The sequence below is a fragment of the Haemaphysalis longicornis genome, unplaced genomic scaffold (genome assembly GCF_048455015.1).
Source record: "Haemaphysalis longicornis isolate Haplotype H1 unplaced genomic scaffold, Haemaphysalis longicornis Haplotype H1 scaffold_9, whole genome shotgun sequence".
NCBI lineage: Eukaryota > Metazoa > Arthropoda > Arachnida > Ixodida > Ixodidae > Haemaphysalis > Haemaphysalis longicornis.
In genome coordinates, this window is record NW_027526460.1 from 129,111,738 (window position 1) to 129,131,053 (window position 19,316).

The 19,316-nt window shown below is 44.0% G+C and overlaps 1 protein-coding gene across 1 annotated transcript in view; it reads left to right on the forward strand.

Annotated features, from left to right (window-relative positions):
- The window catches only part of LOC144153687 (protein 5NUC-like), an 81,405-nt gene that overhangs the window by 20,298 nt on the left and 41,791 nt on the right, over positions 1-19,316 (forward strand). The window contains exons 3-4 of the mRNA XM_077685359.1: positions 8,108-8,245; positions 16,360-16,576. Of these exons, the coding sequence (XP_077541485.1) occupies positions 8,108-8,245; positions 16,360-16,576 (355 nt within the window). The remainder of the gene's footprint in view (positions 1-8,107; positions 8,246-16,359; positions 16,577-19,316) is intronic.

A 19,316-nucleotide genomic window follows, 5' to 3' on the forward strand; every position in this document is an offset into this window, starting at 1 on the left:
AGAGCTTGGAATGTCCAAACCATATCATGCGCTTAGCACAGACAAGTACCGCCAGAATCCAAGCACACCCTTTAGGGTGCTTGGATTCTTTCGCCGCAGGAGCACCCTTTTCTGCCCAAAATATCATAGGTAGGAGCTTTTCCTGCAAAAGCACCCACCTAAAGGGGTACAAAAAGGGTGCATCATCCTCGGTTCACAAATGGCGCTGCAGGTGTGCAGCCACATATGGCACAGTATGACACCCAATTAAGGTATGAAACATTCGTGCTTTCCAAGCTCCGTTCTATGAGACATTCCATTAAAGCTCAATGTCAGCTGATAATTTACTTGAACTTTCTGACCCACCTATTTTTGAAACATCCATTTATAAAGTCTAATATTACAGCCAAATCGCAGTACAGAAGTTGTATCATTAGAGGATGTTGATTATTCGAAACGGTGTTAAAAATTCAATTTTATGTTCATTTTGCTAAACTGCAGCGCACATCCTTCGAGCTTCACTGCACAGCATAAACGTGTTATGCAGTGAAAGCAAGAAGGCGTGCAACAAATCAACTGCACAAAAGTTCTTCGAACCTTAAAACCCTTGGCTTCTCAGCATTTCATCAAACTTCCAATCACGGTAGCTACTCGCAATGTTTAGTGCCTTATTCTTGAGCTGAGCAGAAAAGCTCAATATTAAGGCAGACCAAATACAATATGTATACTTCCCTACGTACTGTGGCTTTATTCTACCCATAAAAGTTGGGTCCCCACTGCCACTTATTTTATTTGACATTATTCTTTTTGGTTCATGAAAAATGACCCCACATAGCAATACCACGAACTGTAAACATCATAGAACAATGCATATGAGTTCCCTGGTTGAAATGTGATGACATTGTTGTTATAGTAGTATTTTATCATGAGTCTAGCTTGTGCATGGTGCCTTGCATTATGTCCCTGCTGGTGGATGTGGGGTCATTTTTCGATGTTGCAAATGAAAAGCCAACAGCCAGTGCCCATTAGTTTCGTCTAGTATTACGAGGTGCGTCATGGAAACCATCAAACCCGTCTATAGCCCTTTTAAGAGTTGACTAGAAGTAAAATCAGCAATATTATCAATAAAACGTTTAGCATCTTTTTTATTAGCAGCTTTACTGTTGCTACTGCCATATTTAGGTTTTTTCTGCTTTTCTTAATGACATTTTTGTTTCGCTGAGAAGGTGCATAACCAATGAAAGCTTTTCTGTAAACCTTTGGTAGGTATGCAATTGTTAGAAAATATTTTACTAAATAAGGCAGATTAAACTTAGAATACTTGCATTTAGAAACATTAAAATCAATTTAAATTGATCATACATTTCTGGCTGTTTTTACACAAAGCTGCACATGGGATATTAAGTGCACCGCGAGGAGGGCTCTGGATTAGCTTTGGCAACTTTGGGATATTTATTGTGGACTTAAATCTCCACACATGGGCATTTTCACTTTCTGCCTCCACCAGGAAAATGGCCACCAATTTAGAGAGCTATTCTTACTAGTATTTGATGTACATTTTAAAATAATCTCAAGTATTATAGCCACAAAATTATTCTCTACAACAGCACCCAGCGAGTGCTTTTATAGAGAGATTGTGCACTACACCAGACAATGTACTACACTGTCGAGAGCTTTGACATCTACAAAGCAAGCTAATACTGGTAAAATGTTTCATACCATAATTACTGTGTGTTCAAAGCTCACGTGTGAAGTACAGATACTGGTGCTTCAGCAAGAACCGAGGATGAGCACCCTTCCTGGTTCTGAAAAAAAATAAACATGGAAAAATGCTTTAAGCAGGATTAAGAAACAGGGTTGAAAGAAAGTGAGCAAGCAATTCTTTCAAAATATGCAAAGCAATGCAAACAAATATTTATTTCAACTTCATGTCTACAAAATACAATCTCATTAAGGCTGGTAATGGGGTCTTGGGTAAAAAAAGAGCAGAGAGCACTTATATAAATGCTACAGGGAACCTTCAAGCCAAAAATTGCTTGAGCACTTAAACTAATCACTGTTGAACAAATTCATGAAAATTGAATGGATGAAAAACCAGCGGTAAACACAGGACACAGTTAAAAGAGAACAACAGGACAAGCTTATCCCGTCGTTCTCTTCCGTACCCTGTGTTTTCCACTGGTTTTTCATCCATTCAAACATGTACCAACTAGCACAGTTCGATGCCTTGGTATCATAAAAAGACGAATTGTCACTCCTTACAGACAGTTGAAAAAAAAAGAAAGTATAAAGCAGGTGACAAAATTAAAATGACAGCAGATTGGTTAACTTTTAATTTTAAGTGATAATATAAAAAATAATGGCATGAATGAAAGTGAGCAGCAACCACAGGACCATGATGCTAGGCCAACATTCCACTTTGAAGCAAAATATCCGCTTTCAACGCTACATAGGCCAAACATGCAATGCGGCAACCCTTTAGGCCCACAAAACCTTCCATAATCTTTAAAAAAGCTACAATTTAGTTGAGAAAAACTGACCACAACAAATTGGAATTGACAACTGGATACAGTTGTCACACCAAAGCAAGCCGGCGAAAGATGAACAGATATCTAGCTGTTCTACCCCCTATTTGTGCCCTAGCCTCTGATCCGCTGCAGCAAACAAAAAAATTGTTTATATGTAGAACTATGGCTCTTGGTCAAACATAGACAGTTCTAATGAAGGAGCCAAGTAGGTTCCGAAACGTTGGAAACGCTTCGGATAAAGTCCTTGGTTAGAGTATTATATTTGTTTCCATCAAACACAAAAAAAAATGCATGGTAAAGCGCTAACATTAACTTTCTCTACTGCGGTTCCTTCATGGTGACATCACTACAGGAACCAAAAATACAATACAGTGCATTAAAGGGGCCATTCGGACAACATAGAAGTTCGCTTCGTTCGAAATATTTCCTGTTTTATAGTGCCCCACCGCTTCATTCACTGAGAAATTAATTTAGGTTAAAAGTTGTTCTCAAATACTTCATCGCGAAGTAGAACACGACAGACACAACCGAAGACGACGAGGTGCCCAATTAATCATAATAACTGTGCTTGTTTAACCGCACACCACAGTAAACACGTAAACAATCGATGAAAGACGGGTCACGGGGTATCTGTTCCGGAATCCGGCCACGCCGCCGCGCGCCGTACTCAAGGAATCGGCCGTTGGCAGGGAGTTGCGTAAACAAATTAAAACGACAACAATAAATAATTGCCTCTTTTACTGAATATAACATAATCTTTAGGTTTATTATTTATTATGTGTATTATAATAAAGACGCTTAGATATTTAAAGTTTACAAACACAAAACGCGAACTGAAGCTTTTGGCGCTCGATTTGAACGTTAAAAAAAGCAGCAGATAGTAAGATAACACTGCGAAATGAAATTTGGCAGTATTCTAGTGTAAGTAATCGTATTATTATTTGGCGTCTGTTTATTTAGCGCCCGATTTCATGCCCCTACCTCCCCAACTTTTGTTTTTTTTTGATATCTGCCTTGTTCTCCAACGTTGTTTCTGCAGGAGAAACTATGTGGTCTGTTTATTGCATTTGTACACAATATTTACGGTCGCTAACAATAAGAATGGAATAAAATTGTGATTGCTAGTACGTTATAACTCCACTGAGTGACGAGAATGACTGTTGTCAGAGAGGGCTATGATTGTGCTGGTGGGGCAGGAGAGGAACAGGGAACGACGGAATGATGATACAGATGTCACAGTTCAAGGCTGTGCTGTGCTCCGTGCAAGGCTGTAGAAAAAAAAAAGTGGGAGGGGGAGTGTTATTCTGTCGAAGTCGTAACAAGCAAGGGCTGATATTTTTTCCTGTTTCAACGTCGGTGCTGCCGATGCTTTTTATTGAATTTGGCAGCTTTTTTTTTTCTTTTGAACATTTTTGATGAGGTTGGGAGGATGGTGCAATGGGATGTCTTTTTGAAATTATATTGCATGCATGGCCTCAATCAATGAAGAGCTGAACACCATTCCCACACCCTTTCAACACCCTTCCTCAAAACAGGGTGTTGAGGTTGGTCAACACCCTTTTTTTCACGAAAAAAGGGTGGAAAGCAATGAAAAAGGGTGTTGAGATTCAAGAAAAAGGGTGTGAGGGCCTCCCAACACCCTTTTTTCAATAATTTTACACCTTTTTTGGCCAAAAGGGCGTAAAAAAGTTTAGTGTGATGACCCGGGATTTTTTAAGTGCAGAGCACTTTAGGGGCTTGCCTTGTCGTCGTAGCTCGCTCGCTGGACCCAACTAGAGCAACAGGGCGTTCCGTTGTAGCGACATGTCGTCGCGGCGTACCCCAGAGCCTCCGAAATCTGAGCGGTTTATATAGTCGCAAGCGTTCGAAACTCGTGAACCGCAGGCGCTTGTCCTACATCTTCCCGTTGTTTAGCGCAAGGAAAACTATAGGTACATTTGAGGCAAAATATACGTAATTAACCGGCAGCGCCCGCGTTTATTTAGTTAGGAACGCTTCTTGGGTTGGTTGTTACGATAGTAAACGAAAAAAGCTGGCGCGAAAGATAGAAATGGAGCATTCGAAATGTCGCATAAAGGCTCCAGCCACGCAAGAAAAAAATGGCGTGTTCTAAATGACGCAAAAAAGGCTCCAGCATATGAAATGAAAGCGAGCACAAAAAGAACAGAACTCCCGCTGGTGCAGTTCCAGGCAGGGGGAGTGCGAGCACTGCGAAGGCGGTAAATGTGAATTGCATTGGGTGGTAGCAGTGAGCGGATAACGGCGGTGCAGCCCGTTATGGCGAATCACTGCTCTGAACTTCCGTCAGCTTTCACATTGAGTGGAACGGCTTTAATTTTTTATTCTTTGATTTTAATTATAATTTTTGATGGGTTAGGTTTGTTTTTGGGGGTTTAAATGGTTGCTCGCTGTTTATTATATTCAGTTAGGTTAGGCTGCGTTTCGTTACGTTGCGCTAGGAGAGCGAAGTAGTGCCAGACGCGGCATTTTTTCTCCTAAACATTGGTGGACGTCGCATTAGTGGAGTACTCACATTACCGTGGGACGGCACTGTAGACAAAGCCGCGAAAAACCTTATAAGGCAAAGTATTGACTATTGATTGATTGATTGATTGAACGTTCATTACCATTTGTCACATGAAGTTTACAAACACTGATTGGACCCATAGCCAGAGGCTAGTGCAGGGTCAAAGAAGAAAAGTAATGGACAGAAGTGGGAAATATCAATTACACATAATACAGATGTAGCTGTTCAGACGCTGTAAATATCACTTCCGTGTAATTATGAGCATACACTTTTATACAGTAGAGAAGTCTTTTTCTCCTTAAACAATCGGGTCACAAAAAACAAAACTACATGTGCGCATACGATCAAAAAGTTATGAGAGATCCCTTTGTGGACACACCCAGAAACATGAGTTAAAATACAAAAAGCATGATAACTATCAGGGGTTTTATGAAGAGGGGAAAAAAGGCTAGATTTATAAGATTCACCGGTGTATAATTGTAGAAATATAAGGGTTTACCACCAAAGAAAGAAAAGAAGCAGTTACAGCCTGCTCAAGAACTGATTTTTTAGTTTTACCGCAGCATTGTGTTATCTCTTCGATCCAGTGGGCAAACTATTGAAGATCTTGCTTAGCAATGCCGTATTTAGATGTAGAAATGCCGTATTGAGTACACGGCATTGCTTTGGAGATGGAAATTCACCAGGATTTTTGGGAGCCACGCTGTCTGGTTAGTATTCCTTAGTGGTGGTAGGTGGGCTCTCCCGTTTCCTGGAATAGGAACGGTGAGGTGCGCTTTCGATGTGTTGATTGATTGATTGATTGTGGGGTTTTAACGCGCCGACGCAACGCAGGCGATGAGGCGCGCCGTAGTGGAGGGCTCCGGATTAATTTTGACCACCTGGGGATCTTTATCGTGCGCCGAAATCTCGTATACACGGGCGTTTTTGCTTTTCGCCTCCATCAGAAAAGCGGCCGCCGCGTCCGGGAATCGAACCCGCGACCTCGTGCTCAGCAGCGCAACGCCTTAGCCACTGAGCCACCGCGGCGGGTTCGATGTGTTACCAACCGCACCACGTAGTCCGTGGTCACCGATTCCACGATTTTATTTCGGTACAAGGACAGGGCAGAGGTGACTCTACAATGGACGAGGTCGAAAGATGGTTTCAAACTGCGATCCAAACGCTCACAACTGTTTCCCTCGCGTGGTAATTTCGATGCCTTCACTGGCCATCTTACTTCTGCAGAACTAGCGATTGGTTTCATTACAAACTTCTTTTCTTATTTTCTGAAAGCCCAGTTGCTTAGTTTTGAAAGTAATAGCGCAATTTATTGCTTATTTTGACAACGTCTCTATTGTTTGCAACATTCGTAATGCAAGCCTGAACGCAGTTCAGAAGCAGTCACAACTATCATCCCTGTATGTATGTCGTTCGGAAGAGGCTCGTAATTTATGTCTCAGGATATTCTGATATTTAGAACTTCTTAGTTTTTAAATTTCGCATTTTGCAACATGGAAAAGGGATATACTTTTTTGGTAGCGCATGCCGTAGCTTCATTTCATCGAACCGTGTCTTATTGTGCAGAAAATACTGCTTTAATGATAACACCTGTTAGGTTGTTCGTTTTACGGACATATGTACAAGCGTGCCGCCAACATTGCATGCACTCGGGAAACAAGACTCGAACCTTACAACTGGTCTCATCAGCACCCCCTCCACCCCCGCAGAATATGAAAATTTGTGGCAAATTTTATAAATTTGGGAGAACATACCTGACGATTTGTTGTGCTTTAAGTTGTCGCGTAGTTTGAATTCCAAGAATTTGAATGTTACGCTTCTAATAAACGTAATTATCAAATTATCAAACGGGGTGTGCAGCGCAACATAAGACGGAGGACGATAAGAATACACAAAGACAAAGTGCTAACTACCAACTATTAGTTTCAACTACCAGTTTCAATTATCAAGGTTTGTATGTGTGCTTCTTTGTTTTGTTTTTCTCGTCTCTTTTTATTTTTGCGATTGGCCCTAATGAGTCATCCCCTTCCCCCACCTTCCACCCTAGCAGGTGTTCTGGTGTCCACCCCTGTGTGTGACAAATTACTCTTGCTGGTGGACTTTTCTTTCAATTTTCCTAGCAGTACATTCATTCATTCATTCATTCATTCATTCATTCATTCATTCATTCATTCATTCATTCATTCATTCATTCATTCATTCATTCATACATTCATACATTCATACAGTCATTCATTTGTATCGCTCTGTCGGAACCGTCACGCATGTCTTACCGACCAGACAGGGCATTCAAACGCGGTTAGTGTTCTCAATCGGATTTAAAGCGCGGTTCGTCAGAAAAAATATTATACAATATTAGCAACACATGCGTGTTCAGTGGTTCGCCACATTTACGCTGTTATTACAGCGTGTCGCTGAACCGTGAACGCCTCCTATCACGCTTGTAGCTGCATATCTTGTGAATCTGCACGAGTTTTGCGACCTTTACTTCACATAAAATGCTTTGAGCGCACATTGTCGGCCACAGCATGAGCCAACCTCCGGCCAAGCCTTCCTTTTTGACCGTTCTGACTGTTCCATTCATCCGTTAGTGCTTGCTATGTGCAGTGAGGGTAAGATTGAGTGGAGCACATCAAAGTCGCTATTCCGTTTATTGGCATAAACTGGTTGTAAAAAACTGCGCCATGCACTGAGCACCAGTGAAGCTGTAACGTGCAGCCACTATTTTTTCGCTCCATCTGATGCGCCGTTCCCACTTGCCAGTGTCGGAAGATGCGAGAGGGTAGTGACTTCATCTATAAACCCAGCCGGACTTTCTCCCTTTACATATAACGCCTCTCAAACTTAGTTCTTTCGGGCATACGCATGAGGTTGCGTCGGAGGAGTCTTCTGCAAACGCGGGGCCACTGGAATTTCCTTCGCCAAGCCGTATAAAGCTTCGCCTTAATTAAGAGACATTCCTCCTCGCGTCGCTCACTCAAGACACCTAGTTCTTCAGCTTCGGGTACTCCCGTGCCCGGGTTATGTGTTGATGACTGTGATGACTCGCTCTCGTTTGCACAATGGTGCGCAGGTTAAGCAAACCATCGACTCCGGAGCCAACGTTCTGTTCCTGAATTCGGGCGACTACTACCAGGGCAGCATCTGGTTCTACATCTTGGGCCCACCAATTGTGGTGGACGCCGTCAACTACCTCAAACATGACGCCATGGTACGTCTCCCGGTCGCCTGAATGGCTTTCTTTCATAACGCAGTTGAGCAAAAGTGATTCATAATTTCATGAATCATCTGCAATGCACCGCAGAGCCTCATTCTAGCAAACCAGTAAAGATGGAACGAAGTGCTTCTATACTAGATTACAGCATTTTCTGTTTGTTTCTTTGTCGCATAAAAAAGACGTTATATGCATGTGTGCGGGTTCATTAATTGACCTATTGTCGCGAAAAAAAAGAAATAGTGAAACACGTAGTAACGCTATACAGAAAGATGTGGAAAAATGGGCGAATGGGCAAGTCACAACAATGTACTGATGGCCGCTGTACGACACGTTGGTACTAAACTGAACAAAACTTGTGCAATTTAACCTGGATATAACCGAGTTGACACAAATTCGCAATTTTTCGTTGAAACGAAACGAAACGAAACTAAAACGAATGAAAGAAACGAAACTAAAATGCTAGACTTTAATGAAAATGAATTCACCCTTAAAGAATTTATTTTACAGTGAAAAACTGCCTGATTTGCGCCTAGCTACTGCTTTCCCACCAGTTCATCGCAGCACGTGCACTCTTAAGGTCACTTACCTCCGTATTCACAAACGTAACCTAAGTATCACTTTTGCCTTCTGACACTCCTCCGGGCCTTAACCCGCTTCAAGGACCAAACTCATGCAGTGAAGGCGCCTTTTCGCGATCTTGATGCTCTTTTCCTCAGTCAAAATTGTTGAGTGGGGGCTAGCTGGGATGCTGTACCGGTCGGCGACATTATTCTTTCTCGCCGGCAAAAGCAGCATCTAAAATTGCAAGCTTGTCTTGAAAAGACAAAAAGTTCTCGTTTTCTGGCAGAGATGGCAGTGGAGACGCGCGACTACACGCCGACAGGCAGGCATCGCACGTAACAAACACCGCATTCACACTGGAATCGCACTGTAAATTGCGGTGTGGGCGAAGTTCTCTAAATAAGTGCATTTCTTCAGGCGATTTTTCACAAAAATGTGCAAAAAACAGTTGCTCATGAGCGTAGCGAATTCGTTACACAGAGGTTAATCGTCGCAATGCCTTCGTTACATAGAGGGCGCGCACACGTGGGTTTCAATGATCCTGACAATGAGGAATCAGAAAACCTCGTTAAATCCAGGCATTCGTTCCAAAGAGGTTCGTTACATCGAGGTTTAAATGTATGTGGGCATCACCAGGCTTTTGCGTGAGCTTGCACGTTATCATCCAAAAAAGAACGAAAAAGAAATGGAGAGATTTCCAACGGAGGCTTTATCCCCCGTCACTTCAATGCCTGCCACGTTAGGGTGGTTTATATAAGAATCCTTCGATAATGTTCTCGAATGAGTGCACCGAGCTGCAAGATTACAATCTGAGCCCTTCGAAAGCGAAAAACAGAAGCAATTCGTTTAAGGTGTTCAACAGGGCAGCAATGCTTCCTCATTCACAACCCATCAGACGTGCTTAGGCGTCCTCGGACATTTTGCTTTGTGATTGTGTGCAACTCAATGGCACCGAAACACCTGCGCTGGCTGTTCTGTCACATTATAAATGCTCCAGAGCTTGAATTTTTTTAACACGAAAGCGCTCCTAGTTGGACTGATGGCCCCTGTCAAAAGGCTAATGCATTTCCCATAGACTGGTTGGTCGACCGAAAAGCTCTGGACACGCGGCGCGTGCGCGAAACCGGTCTTCCATTGTGTGGAAACGGTTACTTGAAAATCGCGAAAAAGTAACGTTTCTAGGCAAGAAAATACACGCATTGATCATTCAGGAGTGCGGTGGTATACCTTTATCTCATAAACCACGTATCGGTATGCATTTATAACTTTCGTAGGCGTCTTAGTGTGAGAAAAATCGCCGCATAGGTTCCTTCTCCGTTTGCGATTTGGATCTGTTAAGGTTTGAAGATCGAGTGGACGCAGTTTTAGGGAAGTTTGGACGCACCTTTAGCAAAGGGTTTTAGGCACATTTGACGCCGTTTTTTTTTGTTGTTGTTAAAAGCTTTTGCGCTTATCTCAACTTTCTTTCGGATGAGATAATAAAGTTTTACCACCATTTATCCTTCTCCATCATTTAGTCCCGTCCCGCTTCATTTACCACTTGTTCCTCATTTTCTGACCCCTCTAGTCTATTACAAATGACTTACCCACACACAGAGTACGAGTGGATTAGTAACTAACTAGTAAACAGGATCACTAGTAATATTTCTCGCTGAATCGAGTGCCAGAGAGGCTAAAATTTTAGGGCTCAGGTCGCCCAAAAAGTTCATTGCTTTAAAAAAATAGTAAGAACATGTCCATTTATTGCGAAAGCAACGAATGGCCATTGCGATAAAAAGGTGGTTTCCGGCGTACGTAGCAGAAAGAAATGGCCGCGTATATGCTCTTTTCGTTGCAAATGTCGACAAAAGACGATATCTTTCGTCGACATTTGCCAAGTAAATGCTTCCCTTCGCTCTCCCGCTCACCTCTCATGGTGTTCCTCTTCCGTCACGCTCCTCCCAAGGTAAACACGCGAAAGGTTTGCTCAAGTCAATTTAAATTTACTGCGTTCTACTGCTCCAGGCCGGGTACCTCGATGCCAGCGCTGCCGTACCACCGGTGGAGGCGCGCTTGAATCGAGGCGCCCTACTTGAACGTTTATGGAACCACGTTGCCCTACCCCACCAGCGTTCCAAGCAGAACGTGGAACCTATGTAGTGAAACCTTTCATAACTGTTGCCGCCAGAAGCTATAGTGGCGCGGGCGACAGCAGGCGACGGAGAGAATTTTTTTCTGCAGTGGATGTAGTATTTCATTTCGCAAAAATCTGGAAAGACGATGGATGTGCATCAAGACGCCCACGGCCCTTTTTCAAGCAGCGGGTGCTCCGTGGCTGTACCGCTAAGAAGTGCAAAGAAGCCAAGGGTCTCATTCCAAACGGTAAAAGCGCCCAGCGTCTCTTTGTTATCTCGAAAAGCAGCGTACAATAAGAAGCCGATTCCGGCTGCAAGAGGCCAGGTGTCACCTCACGATGCACACGCATCAAACAGCATTTAAAAGTTGAGTATAAGAGTGATGTGTTTACCGAGCTTTAGGTTTACCAAACTTTGATTTTTGGTTGAGCGAAAGTATTATTTTAATACTTTTCAGGACAAATAATTTTGAACCGTTCCATATTCCTACGCGTAATCTCCGATCAAAAGAGCCTTACGTGATTTCCAGTTGCAATATTAGGCTAGATTGTACTATGTTCCTGCTGCGTTCATTTAACTTCATGGATGCACTTCTACAAATTATAGGTACCAATTAAAAAAACGCTTTCGAAATATTTATATTAAAATGATGGAAATAAAATTGCGCTTAAAGGACAGGAAAAACAGAAAGAAAACACACCACACAGCGCAGTATGATAGATAGTTCTTGATGATAGATATTATAATTAGTACGGACTGCATCCCCACTGTGTGTGTTTGCCATATATCTTTATTTACACTCGATTGCCTGAATAAGTTGTTCAGGTATTATGATTTTCTTTTGGCATGTATTTTCGTATTGTCTGTTGTAATTGGCTTTGGTTTCTGATCACCCTTTCATGTGGTTTGGTACCTTTAATTTGTGCTAGAAGTGCATCCATGAAGTTGGATGAACGCAGCAGGAACATAGTACAATCTAGCCTAATATTGCAACTGGAAATCACGTAAGGCTCTTTTGATCGGAGATTACGCGTACGTATATGGAACGGTTCAAAATTATTTGTCCTGAAAAGTATTAAAATAATACTTTCGCTCAACCAAAAATCAAAGTTTGGTAAACCTAAAGCTTGGTAAACACATCACTCTTATACTCAACTTTTAAATGCTGTTTGACGCGTGTGCACTGTGAGGTGACACCTGGCCTCTTGCAGCTGGAATCGGCTGCATATTGTAGGCTGTTTTCGAAATAACGAACAGACGCTGGGCGCGTTTACCGCCTGGTTTGGAATGAGACCCTTGGCTTCTTTGCACTTCTTAGCGGTACAGCCACGGAGCACCCGCTGCTTGAAAAAGGGCCGTGGGCGTATTGTTGCACATGCATCGTCTTTCCAGTGCGTCACTCGGAAGCCTTCAGGGAAGGTTGTACGACGCACGTGTAACGAGACTCGAGGGAAACATGCGGCAGCGGCAAAGAATTCTTTTCAAACCACAGGGCTACGTTCCAGACGGTGTTCGTACATTTACATCGGAAAGCGAAGTAATACAATAAGAAGAAAAAAAACTGCCACGCGCTCTTTACCGCTTATCTTCATTACCCGTCACATCACGCCTGCCGCAATAATGCGCGTGTGACCTGCAAATTGCCCCGACAGCAATCAGGCTGCCCATAAAACATGCCTTCTGAGAACCCATCCCGGTCGGTGCTCGAGAAACACGCAGGCGGCCTCACATATCCTTCTACTTGGGCGTTCCACCTTGGCTGTGTGCGCATACGAGAGGACCAGTGCACTTTTCGCTGATTGGCCCACCGACTCTGGGAGTGTGAGCGCGAAAAAAGAAAATGGCAGCATCTCCACCCCGTGGATGATGGCGAAGGTGCGGAGTACGGGGACTCGAAATGACATCCAAGTTGCGCCCTGAGTGACATCCGATTTGCGCCACGACCGTCATTCGATTTGAGCTGTGAGTTGCACCTTGATTATTCCCTAAATGAAACTGCAATTCACGGCTCAAATTGAATTTCGCTTGATTTTCGCTTGATGGTGGTGTGCGCACGGATGGACGCGGACGGACATTGGGATGTCCTAAGGTTTGGGATGTCCTAACAGCGTGCCTGTCTCGCCGCATTTCTTGCAGTATTTGTCAAGGTCTCGATATTGGTGTTAGAGCATCGTGGACCATCTGGATTTGTGTGTAGTAATGATGCCTAGGTAGTTCTTCGCGTGAAATGCCAAATGAACACTTTGCGAACAAACTGACTAGCTACATTTTGTACTTCGGGCCAAATGCATTGTGTGTTTCGACATTTGTACTCTTTGGTGTACCCACTTCTGGTGCGTTTCCTGTATCAAGACAGCAGTGTACGTAAGTAAATCTAAATGAAAAAAAAATGAAGCAAAATGATAATAAAAATAACAGTGATCATTTAGTTGCCCGGACAATGGGAAATAATACGAAAAATACGAAGCGTATGTAGGCAGGACAGTTCCAAACTGGTAAAGCTGCTGGTACGGCTCACAAGCGTTCGCCATGTTTAACGCGAATGGAACCCCCAGGCATATCTGAGGCAGAATTAAAGCACCAAACCGAGAGTACCAGCATTATTTAGGTAAGAATACATATTGGACGGGTTTATGCGATGGAAAAGGGAAAATAACAAAGGAATGCGGTAAAAAATGCATCATACAAAAGCGAGGTAAAAGAAAGCACTAATCTCGGGTACAACTTAAGAACGGCAACGGAAGTTGCCCCTGCGCCTCATCACAGCAGCCGGCTGTTACTCCGCGTGGCGCAAAGAGTGCGTTGCGGCGAGTATTTTGAGCCTGACACGTTTCGTTTTCGTAATTTTTGAAGCTTCATCTGGTCATAAATTAATGCAGTGATGACAGACAAACTAGGTGAGAGTAAGCAGACGGCGTGATGTATTAAGCGCAATCTCCTTTCAAAACACGCGCGCGCGTTGACATCCAGGTTCGTCGCTTAGGCGGAGTGATACACTGCGTGAGCTATTGCCGCCGTTCTTAACTTGTACCCAAGTATAAAGCAAAATACCTCGGCTCATCCTGCTCCATGTTGAAGAAAAAACAATATATAAAGACACAGACGTCCTCTGCCCGATATACATGGCGTGGGAACTATGCGGACGCTGGAAAATTGAACTGAGAATGGATTTGAATTTGTAGAACAGGAACGGTTGCAGTAAGACGGGAGGGGCCGTCATTATGCAGTGAACTCCAAAGGTCTAATGATGACGATGACGATACCTTTACAGCGGCTCTCTGGCAGTTGTGTGCAAAGGTGGGGCTACCTGGTGTCACTAAATAACATACAGAGTACCGTCACTCAGGCGCGCAAATAAGCAACGGCGGCCATTTTAGTGCTTATCAATGTTTCGAGATTGCCGCTTCTGCAACCTTACCGCTAACTTTGTCCGGGTCATTTGTGAACAACACATGCCGAAGACGCAGCAACACGGCAGCTCCGGACGCGCTTCTACAGCTGAAATGCTATCTTTTATTCGCGTTCGGAATGACGCCAGTTGCGCGCAGCCGCACAGCAGGAATACAAACTGAGACTGCCACAGTTGACAGACTAGAACGCATAAACAACAAAATGCCGGCGCCCATGAACCGTCGCACTGGCAACAAATGTCACGTGACGCGAAGTGACCAGTGATAACGGAGGCGGCACGGAACAATAGGAGCAAAGAGTGCCGATACTCTGTAGCCTTATCTGACATTAGGGCTACCCTCGGTGCTGGTAGGGGCTGGGTGCGCCGCATATTTACCTCCGGCGCGCTTAAAGGAGCCATGAAGAGAAAACACAAGTTTGGTTCATTCAAAAGATTGTCTCGTTAGAATCATACTGACACCACTTTTAACGTAAACTTCGCTCAAATAAGCTACATAATTAGGAAAAACGGGAATGGTCATGCGACCCACCAGCTCATTTCCCGCAACAGAACCTGTGATGTCACATGGGCTAAGCTCTGCGATTGGCGGAGGCTGGCAGAAGCAGACGCAAATTAGGTAGGTAGAGCTTACAAACTAGACGAACGAGCGATTTGCGCTTAAATTTAGGGCACATTCTTTACAAAGCAATAAGAATGATGGGACAAACAGTGGAAGTTACGAAAGCACATGTAAACATAGAAGTACTGATACGTTCTGCTGTTCGTACTGCGCACAGCATGCTTTGGTTTAGCTGCACAGCACTACGGGGCTTGGGGTTGTCTCAGACGACACTGGCCGATTGACGCAAGCAACGGTGTCTTACGTGACCCCATTTGTCGAGCGAGCACTGTTTCAGGGAACGAATATTTTCTCCCAGAACAAAACCAAGCCAGGTTTAAATGCGGGCAAAAACAAACCAAACGCTTGCCACGGTATGGTGGCGCCATCTAGGTTACGGAACGTAAAGAAACGCGAGAACAAACCTACACCGCTGTACAGGGTGGAGACAACCTTTGAACGGTCCCGTGCCGCCGCAATTGGGCCAACGGGCTCAACGCGTTATTCTTTTCGTTTCCCACGAGACCTAGCAACGCGAAACAGACAATATGATTCAAACTTCTTCAGTAAACCACGTTGCGGCGATAATTTTAGCGCGGTTTTGACACAATGACTTGCTTCGGCGGCGAGCGAGCAACCGAACATGGCGGCGCCAGCGTTACGTGTCTCTACCCTGTACGGCGGATGCGTGAATGAAGGTACTCTAGGCTGCAGAGCGGTCGGTTCCAGTGATGTCACTTGGGGCCACGAAAACGCACGATTGAGCGGGAAAATCAAAATTTTAACCTAAATTGTTTAATGTCTCAGTGAATAAAGCACCGTTTGTATCCGGACAAGCGCTGGGGGCACTATAAAACACGAAATCTTTCGAATAAAACCAACTTGCATTTTCTCTTCATGGCTCCTTTAAAGGAGCCGTGAAGAGAAAATACAACTTCGTTTAATTTGAAAGAACTAGGATTCAGTATCTCACTCAGCTCCATTAGAGCCACGAAAGATGTTTCTTTAACGAAAAAAAAGCAAGAAGTATTTAAAAGCTTTCAAATTTTGCGCCACAGTGACGTTTATGAGCAAGAATGACGTCATACGGGCCAACAATAAAACAATTTTCAGTGCGTTAACTGCACGTTAGCATTGAAGTGATGCTGTCAAATGAAACTAGAGGCCCCATTACAGACGTCCAGTCATGTGTCGTCGCGTCAGGTCAGTTAGGCGGCTGCCAATCGCACAAACAAGGTTCCGTGACGTCATAGAAAAGTTGCGGTAAATTGGCTAGGGGGTCGCCACGGCTTGACACGTTTTCTTTAATATCTCCGTTATTTGTTCGAAGATTGCGATGATATTGGTATCATTGTTATCGGGACTAAGCAGTCTTTTTAATAAACCCAACTTGTATTTTGTCTTCATGGCTCCTTTAACACAGACCCTGGGCAACCACGAGTTCGACCGCGGCGCCGACGGGCTTGCGCCGTTCCTGAACGGCACCAAGGTGCCCGTGCTGGGCTGCAACGTCGACATGAGCGAGGAGCCGCTGCTCAAGGACCTCCAGGTGAAGCCGTCGATGGTGATCGAGAAGGGAGGACAGAAGATCGGCCTCATCGGATACGTGACGCCCAACACCGTCTTCCTCGCCAAACCAGGTACGCCCAATCTCCGCTGGTGTTACGCGCTCAATCCAACTGTTTATTATGGCCTTCAGGAGTACGGGAGCCCGCGCTGCGAAATAAGCTCGTACACAGGGAGGACCCAGAGTAGTAGTCCTCATGCTCATGTGACCAAATACATGTGCAAAAGTAGATTACCGGCAGCGACAAAGTAAGCACAAATTTAATGCCGTTAATAAAGGGAAGTATACATGCACAGGGTTTCATGCAAATGTTGTAAAATATTCCTATCTTTATGGAGTAGAGAAACCTAGGGCATTGTACGCATCACTTACGAGTCATGCTGACTTCGTTGTTGTCACGATATCTAAATTACCGCGCAGGAGCTCCTCCGGCAAAAAAATTTTTCGAACGGCCATATTCTAGGAAGCCTGCGATATGCGAAACTTTCTAATATATTCTATTTGCTTTCAATCACATAGCACCGTTCATATACAGAGTATTTTCGAAGCGTATCGACGACAAAATACGCAAATATATATGTTTGCACAGATTCGGGTAGTCGAAATTGTGCCTGGTTAAAAACAAGAAATTACGCTGTAAAAACACGCGTAATATGTCTTTTTCAATAAATTAGGACCGGTTAGGGAGCGAAGATATGGAAATGTGACCGCTTACGACTGCCTCCGAAGTGCACCGATTACTTTAGGCGCGAGCGCAAGTGTCCCACCAGTGAAACCGCCGAGCTGGGAGTGGGAAGCGAGCGCCGCAGGTTGACAAAATTTCAACAATATATACAAGCCGCATCTGTCCAAACACCTAGAACCACTAGAATGGGCCATACATGTTTCCTTTGTGTGGTATTTTATGTTATTTGGTATTCGCCAAAGCATCCTGAGTTTTGTTTGCGGCGACATGTCTGATGAATCCTGTCTAAAGGTACCACGACGGAAAAACTTGATTTATGTGAGAGAACTGACTTGGCAGCTAACTCAGCTCCGTTCAAGTCTCTTAAAGACGTTTTTAAACCCGCAGAGCGCGAGAAAGGTTGAGGAATTTGAGCGAAAGGTTGAGCGATAGTGTAGTATTAGGGCCGGAGGGACGAGTTATGGACCGGAACTAAAACAATTTTGTTAATGCGTAGCATCCTTTGCCGAGTACCCCCCCCCCCCCCTAGCGAGGACCGTGTCACGCCCTGCATTTCCGCAAAATTGCAGATTTGGTGGCAGTAACACCTTTAATCGTTTTAATAGAGTAAATGCAGATAACTGGTCGGAAAGAATTTTGAAAAACCAAAAAATAAGAAAAATAAAAAACTAAATGTTTAAAAAAGTGGTTTGACAAAATCAAAAGTATACATCGTATACAGCTTCCCCCAAAGCCGAAGGATTGATTGATTGATAAGCTTTAAATACAAGGCGCGCCCTGGTGTGGAAAAGGTGGTAACGGGAATGAAAAAGGGAGCAAGGAACATTTCGATTATGGAAAAATCGCATTCAGTTCTTGTACACCGGAATCCTATCACTGTTGCATCTCTTAATTGAAGTACACTGGGGGCGCTATAAGCGTTGTCTGGTTTGCGGACTTTCACTTAGAGTTCTTCGAGAGGACAAATTGAAGAAGGGGTCGTCGTCCACGCATGAAGCAACTTTCAAGAGAAAATTCTCTAAAGAAAAGTACCTAATCCTTCAGGTAGCGATGTGTCACTGCGAACTCTTGTACATCATTCAGGAGGGCGTTGGAATCGAGCAGTTGACCTCGACCCCGGGCAAAATGAGGCCGTTTCCACGTTGGTTGATAAATGTTAGCGTAACAGTGCGACTGACAGAAGGGACATTTAGGGGGAGCGTTGGAAAGCGGATGAGTCCTTTTATGGATGATTTTAGCGTATACCTTATTGCCAAAGAGTCCTCCCTGTCTATTCGGACAATTGAGAGACGTAATGAATCCTGGTGGTAAGGTGTCAATAAGCCGCTTCCTACTCAATATCTTGTACTCGCGATATCGCTGAGGCCAAACAGGAAGAGATGAATCCGGTAGTGAAGGGTCAGGCTGTTCACGTGCTGAGACGGAAAACGTAGCCATGGGAGGGTTGGAGATACACTTCCAGGCAGCGGTGTGTGCCAGCTGGTTACCTGTATCGTCCCCAGAGAGTGACCCGGGGTTCATACCATGCGGGTGTGAACATTTTCGCAGAGTAATTCTTGAATTGTTCGAAGTATCGCAGTGGCCGTCGAGTTTGGCGAGAAGGAAGAAGAGCAAAAGAAAAAAGTCCACGAGAGAACGTTAAAAATGCGAATGCAAATAGCGTAAACGGACCAACCCTGCAGTACACCTTGAAACTTCAGAAGAAAAAAAAAACAACATAATTAACGAAGTAAAGGCACTTCATCACTATAAGGGCATAGCTTTACATCATTTGCGAAAAGAAACAAAAGAAAACCCGAAAAGAATAAACTAATCTAATGTCTTTCGCAATTCACAGCCATATTTAGCGTACAGAACTCACACCCTAGACAAGAATTTCTGCTGATTTTCTGAATTTCTGCTGATTTTTATCCGTATGTTGACTGCGCGATAGCATTAAACTGTTACGACCAAAACGGAAATAGAGGTCACGCTACACCTGCCCTGTCCTCGTTTTGGCGGTGGCTAAAATAGGCGGCCGCCAATCGCACAAACAAGATTATGTGACGTCATAGAGACATATTTGAACGGTGACTATAGAGGGTCACCACTGTTGAATATGTTTTGTTTAATATCTCTATTAGTTCTT